At 37.9% G+C, this 6,000-nt stretch overlaps 1 protein-coding gene across 1 annotated transcript in view; it reads left to right on the forward strand.

Annotated features, from left to right (window-relative positions):
• OFCC1 (orofacial cleft 1 candidate 1) overlaps window positions 1-5,387 on the forward strand; it is a 178,537-nt gene extending 173,150 nt beyond the window's left edge. The window contains exon 23 of the mRNA XM_015275986.4: window positions 521-5,387. Coding sequence (XP_015131472.3) covers window positions 521-549 — 29 coding nt within the window. The 3' untranslated portion in view covers window positions 550-5,387. The remainder of the gene's footprint in view (window positions 1-520) is intronic.
• The last annotated feature ends 613 nt before the right edge of the window (window positions 5,388-6,000 follow it).

Consider the following 6,000-nt stretch of genomic DNA (forward strand, 5'->3'; position numbering starts at 1 on the left):
CTTAGACTTGTACTTCATTTTGCATCCTGTGCTGAGAAGCACTGATCCTTTCCAGTGTCTGCACAGGTTCGTATAAACTGGAGATTGCCCACATATGTCAAATTGTCAAGTGAAGTTGCTACTGATAAAAGTGTTAGTTACAGGGAATTGTGGAACACACTCAGCATCCCTAGATGCTACTGTTAATGCAAGATACACCTTTCCTCTCATTTCTTTTGCATGGTCTCAGTGAAGCAATGGGTAGTACTGAGTCCCATCAGTGCAAGCTTTCTAATGCTCTCTCAGGAGCAAAGTTTGGCTGAAAGCACATAGCTACTTTTAAATCCATGCTAATCTTGTCTGCTGACAGAGAAACCTTGAAAAGTTCAGAATAAGGCACAGTTTTTCAAAGTAAAATGGGTAAATTTACTTTGTGAACTCTTGTTCATGCACCACTCTTATTGGGATAATTATGACCCATGTATTTATATCATGCCTTTCTCCACATTATTTATTTATTTATTTATTTTGTAATCTTCAGGAAATCCCATTACTTCTGACAAGAGATAATTCCTGGAAGACTGTATAGTCCCCTGAGTTGTTTACGACATCATTCACATCCATGGTACAATTACTGTCTGACAGGATTTACAGTTCTGATGTCCATACCTCTCTGCATACAGCATTATCCTGCAAATGCATGGTTCGTTGCCCTTCTACGGCTTCAACAAACATTTCAGTGTGAGGAGCTCACTGAAGCAGATCACGGATCTGATATTTAATTATTTCATGTGAGTTTTTTTCCTTCCAAACAGTGGGATTTCTCCGGTTTTCTTGTACCTGCCTGCCCTTCTAGACTGGGGGAAAATACTGCTGATTTATCATTCATTTCATGAATCAAATGGCCAGTGTTTTCAGTAATCGTTCAAAGCACAACAAGTAATTGCAAGGATGCGAAGATGCCCAGAAAGGGAACAATGATGGCTTCATGCCACGAAAAACCACCAGTTCTGAAGCCAAGTCCCAACAGGCTGCAAAATTTACATGATCCCAGAGGAGATCAGCTTGTTACGGTCTTAATGTTGGACAAACCTCCTTCTCTGGAAGCTACAGCATCTGTAAACAATCTGGAGATTATCCTTATGCTTTCTCACTAGTACTAAAGTATTTCTCATTAGTTTTAACCAGTTAGTGCCTTGTCTATTTGGCTTCATACAAATGCATAAGAACTGAAGTCCATGCCCCAAAGGCAAGGATGTGTAAGACAGCAGAAGGAGAAGGTGGGAAGGCAAACAGAAGTAAGAAATCCTTCTTCCAAGGTCATGAAAGTCAGCAGCAAATGCAGAAATAGAGGGCAGGCTGCCAGTGCCCTGACTCTTGGTCTTCTCTGAGCTAGAATCCTTTTTTTTTTTCCTGGCAATGCAGACAGAAAAGGGAAGTCTCAACTTCCTGCAGTTTAGAATCATTCACATACAACACTTATGCAATTAACAGAATATCAGCAACATTTTCTAAAATGTATGCTTTTCTGACGTGCCTTTTTCAGACTGGTCAGTTAAAACTTTTTACAGATGCAATTGCCTCTATGAGATCTTTCCTGATGCACTGAACACTGTCGATCAGTTCTGATATGTAAACCTATGATTTATGTCCCCCCAAATTATCATTAATTTACACTACACTGCAACCTGGAAATTTAACGTTAATCCTGAAAGCAGTTTAACTTTGGGTTTGAAATATAATGATGTAGTTTCCATTTTTTCCTTCTTCTAATTGATTTGTGTGCAGATGTGTGTGTTTGTACATGTAGCATCAGGACAGGAATGGTGTTAAAAATCTTCTGAATATCTATAAGCAGTGATGTAATTTTGGTGATTTATCTTGCATCAGATATCACTTGGATAGCTACTCTCTGTCATTGCAGGAATAAAATTGTCTTCTTAATTTTTGCTTTGCCTTTTGACATCTGAAACCGTCATATATAATTTAGAAAAAGAAGCTAACTGAAGAGAAGCTGTCCAATCCCAGAATTTTTCTGTGGAATCTTTCTACCTGAGTGGAGTTACACTATTCACCAATTGCCCCAGCATCTGATGAGTGACACAAACAATCTGGCAGAGGTCATTAGGATTGCTTGTGTACATGGATGTTTTCTGCTATGAGTTGACCTCCTTCTTTATGACCTCCTGCTGCTTATGCAGAACGGTACCAAGAAGATAAACTACTGTAGGCAGCTCTGTACTTTGCCCCTCTTCTTGGCCTTAGTTTTGTATTTGAATGAGACTGAATGCAATAATAAAAAATCCCTTTGGGCATTAGTATATACTAGGTTGGCCACACTGAATTAAGATATTAAGATATTGCAGTTTGGATCTGTAAGATTTTTACTTTGTTATAGGTATTATGCCAGTATACCTAGACAGTAGGAGTCAAATGGCTGGGGCCAGGCTCCTCTTGTTGGTGCCCAGTGACAGAACAAAGGGCACTGGCACAAAGGATGTTCCACATGAACATGAGAAATAATTTCTTTACTGAGAGGGTGACAGAGCACTGGATCAGGCTCTGCAGCTACAACCTCATGTAGGGAACCTGAATTAGCTGGGGGTTAGACTGGATGGTCTCTCTTCCAGCCCCTACAGTTCTGCGATTCTTGACTCTGTGATTTAGTCTGGTAGAAAGACTAACACTACCTGTGGAGGCAGATAACCACACCTTCAGTTCCAATAGCACTGTTTATTTTTTTAACAAATGTGGATCTGGATCCAAGTCTCTATTCAGCTTGAAGGACTTGGTCCATCGTTTTTATCACCTCAGCTATGCTGCCATGTTTCCACTGAATTTCATCTGATCTGGAATGTATAATTCTGCAGCAGTACCTACGCTTGAAAGATAAATTTAAAGCAGGCTTAAATATTACATACTCTTTTTTTTTTTTTCTCTGAAAATGTAGCATCCCACCTATTAATTTTGATTACTCACGTTCAGTGTGTTCCCATGGCTGTTGGTCACTATATATTTGGTGGTATTTGGCTTTGAAATTGTTTTCTAAAGTGCTCTTACCAGCAGCATCATCCATAATGCTCATTTATAGTTGGATAGTAATTACCTGCCTATGCAGTGTTCCTTTACAACAATTTTCTCCCGTGTAGCTATATATATGTAGTCATTACTGAAAAGTGTAAATAAAGAATCCTTTTAGTGGTGTAGTTTCCCTAGGTACCTACTGTGCTCTTATTATCTAAAACATACTCCCCATCTGTAGTTCTGTTCTATTAAAGGATAAAGACATAAGTATGAATTAAAAATTAAAATGCTTGTTGTAGATTGGAGAGCAAGGTCTATTAGAATATATCTGGCGCTAGGCTCACAGTGCAATAGATAGATTACACTAAGCACCAGTTAAGCAAGGGGATGAAAAATGAGTGATTTTCATCATTCAGTTAAATATAGTGCTAAGTGGTATGTGCTAGCATTAAAAGCAAATTACTTAGCACTTCACCAATCACAGCATGAGAGCATTCCATTGGAAGCAGTATTTCCAGTGATGCTCAGTCCTCAGTTTTATTAAATAAATCAGCTGTTAATGCTTAAGGAAGCAGTCGAAGATGTATTGCTATGATAATGAAAAGATTGGAAATGTAAAAATAAAGAGAAACAGTACCTCATTTTAATTAAATGTCCTATGGAAACCTGCTTCTCTCTTAACAACAAAAGCCCAAAGTGCTTGTAGACATGTAATATTTACATCTCCTCTACCTTGCTCAGGTCTTTCTTTCTTACTAATGAATATGACCTTTCCTTTTTCTTTTTTTTTCTCCATAATGACATCTTTTTTTCTCATAAATCTGCCACCATGTCACCGAACACTTTGATGAGCTTTTCTGATCCCCTCTTATATCTCCTTGATAGGATATTATTAACCAGGAATCTAGAGATGAGGAGCCTGATCTTCAGCACAGGTACTTTATGGCCGCTCAGTTAAAGAAAGACGACAGAGATCTGAGAATTACTCTGTCAGAGGTGTTGGCACGGAGGGCGACCTTTATATCACACAGCATTATTATTTCCTCTACAGCTACGGGCATTAGGAGATATTCGGTAGCTGTGGGGAATCGGCTCTTGCAAAGCATCTGCTGCCAGAACGTGCAGAAGCTGTGAACAATCACAGACGTTTCTAAGTTCCAGACCATCCCTAATCCCCAAACTGCTTCCAAGCTGATGGACTCACCTGGTAGGAGACACACCACAAAGGTCCTGGGGACAACACAAGCAGGAGCTGAGCTTGTGGGTGGGTCTGACCCACAGTTCTTCAAAAGTCACATTTAAAAGGACAGTTTCGTCAAGGAAAGAAGGATAATGAAGGAAATGGGACGATCAGCTTAAATTTTTTTTTTTTTTACTTTTTTATTCTTTGGAGAGAGAGCCATAGCCAAGGGATAAGCTAGATACAGTTTACCTATTTTTAATATAAAAGTTAGCTGGAGATGTGCTGAGTTTTCATCATGCCCTACATTTCTGGAGTTCTAAGGTCTAGCCAAAAGTATCTTTTCCATTTGTGCATAACTTAATAAAAATCAATGAAGCCCTATACAGCAGAATTTTTTCCACTAGCAGTGTAGGAGAAAGATATTGGGCCTGGAAGAAATATTTTGCATATTTCAAAATGTTTCCATGTGAACAAGATCAATATTTTACAACATATGTTCTAAAGTAAGGCACTTAAAGAATACTTCCTTCCGTTGGTGCAACAGATTTTCATACTCATTCATCTGTTTTCTTTTACTTAGATACGCACTCAGAAGTTTGTTTTCCTTGTTTTACAAGATATTTATTCAAAGTACCTTTTAATGCTCAAACCTTAAAACAACATAAATTCTTCTTGGTACCAATATAACCTTTCCTTCTAAAAATATTTAAGTGTATAACATTTAACCTGGGTTTCAAAATACAGAATTCCTCTTTTCATTTTCTTGGCTGACATGTACAAGTACCAATGCATCTTTTCTAGGTATGCCAATCCTGTCATATATCCTCATATGAAATAATGACACAAGGTTGACTTAACTAAACATAATAGGGCGTATTTCTATGACATTCTGTATGGAAGATACATGCACGGATCTTGCTACTTGTTAATGAAATTGGTGAAGTTCCTCATCTGTACCAAGGCATACATTTATAATAGCTTTGTACTCCAAAAGTGCAGAGGCCTTATCAATAAAATAATAAAAGTAAAAATGCTAATAATTAAAAAAACCTCTAAAGAGCATTGTTTCATATTTATTTTGGAATTCTGCCATGCGATGGAAAAAATAATAACATTGAATTTGGAGCAATAAACAGTTATCTTTGCGTCTAAAGCCAGTGTGTGAAAGTGCATGCTTGTGTATAGAAAGAAAGTGGGACAGATTTCAGTGGCAAGGCTTTGTATTCCACACATTATCAGTAGTTGGTCTGTTGTCTATGCTAAGTATTTCCCTTTTTTTTTTTTTCATTAAAAGCCAGTGTTTAAAGGTTTTTATGTTTTTCCAGAAAATATTACATTAAATATTCATTTTGCCTGTGAATGTATAAGAGATGTTCTGAGAATGCACGATACCTTTTCATAGAATCCTTCCAATGAGAGATGGAAAAGCGTAACATTTAAAAAATGATGGATAGAAATCGGCTTACACAGCCTCCTGTTATTCCATTCTTTCCAGGTTCCCATTTTGAATTGCTCATATCTAAGGTCCAGACATTCTGTGGATAGCTGATGCTGAAAAAGCTACCATGTTACATTGACCTAAGAACTCTTAAATGCTGGCTTGCGCCTGTGAATCCATAGCCTTATGTACATGGGCATAGTTTATCAGAAACATGATGCTTTACTCCAGTCTGGAGCTATACTTAAAAGCAGAGGGCCAGTCTGTAATCCTCTGACAGCCAGAAGGAATTTACAGACAGTGTTGAAAGAGCACAACGTGGTCCAAAAAGAAAATAACGAGATCAGATTAAGAGCTATTGCATTCAGGTTTCTAA

Source organism: Gallus gallus, chromosome 2 (assembly GCF_016699485.2).
Source record: "Gallus gallus isolate bGalGal1 chromosome 2, bGalGal1.mat.broiler.GRCg7b, whole genome shotgun sequence".
In the NCBI taxonomy this organism is placed as follows: domain Eukaryota; kingdom Metazoa; phylum Chordata; class Aves; order Galliformes; family Phasianidae; genus Gallus; species Gallus gallus.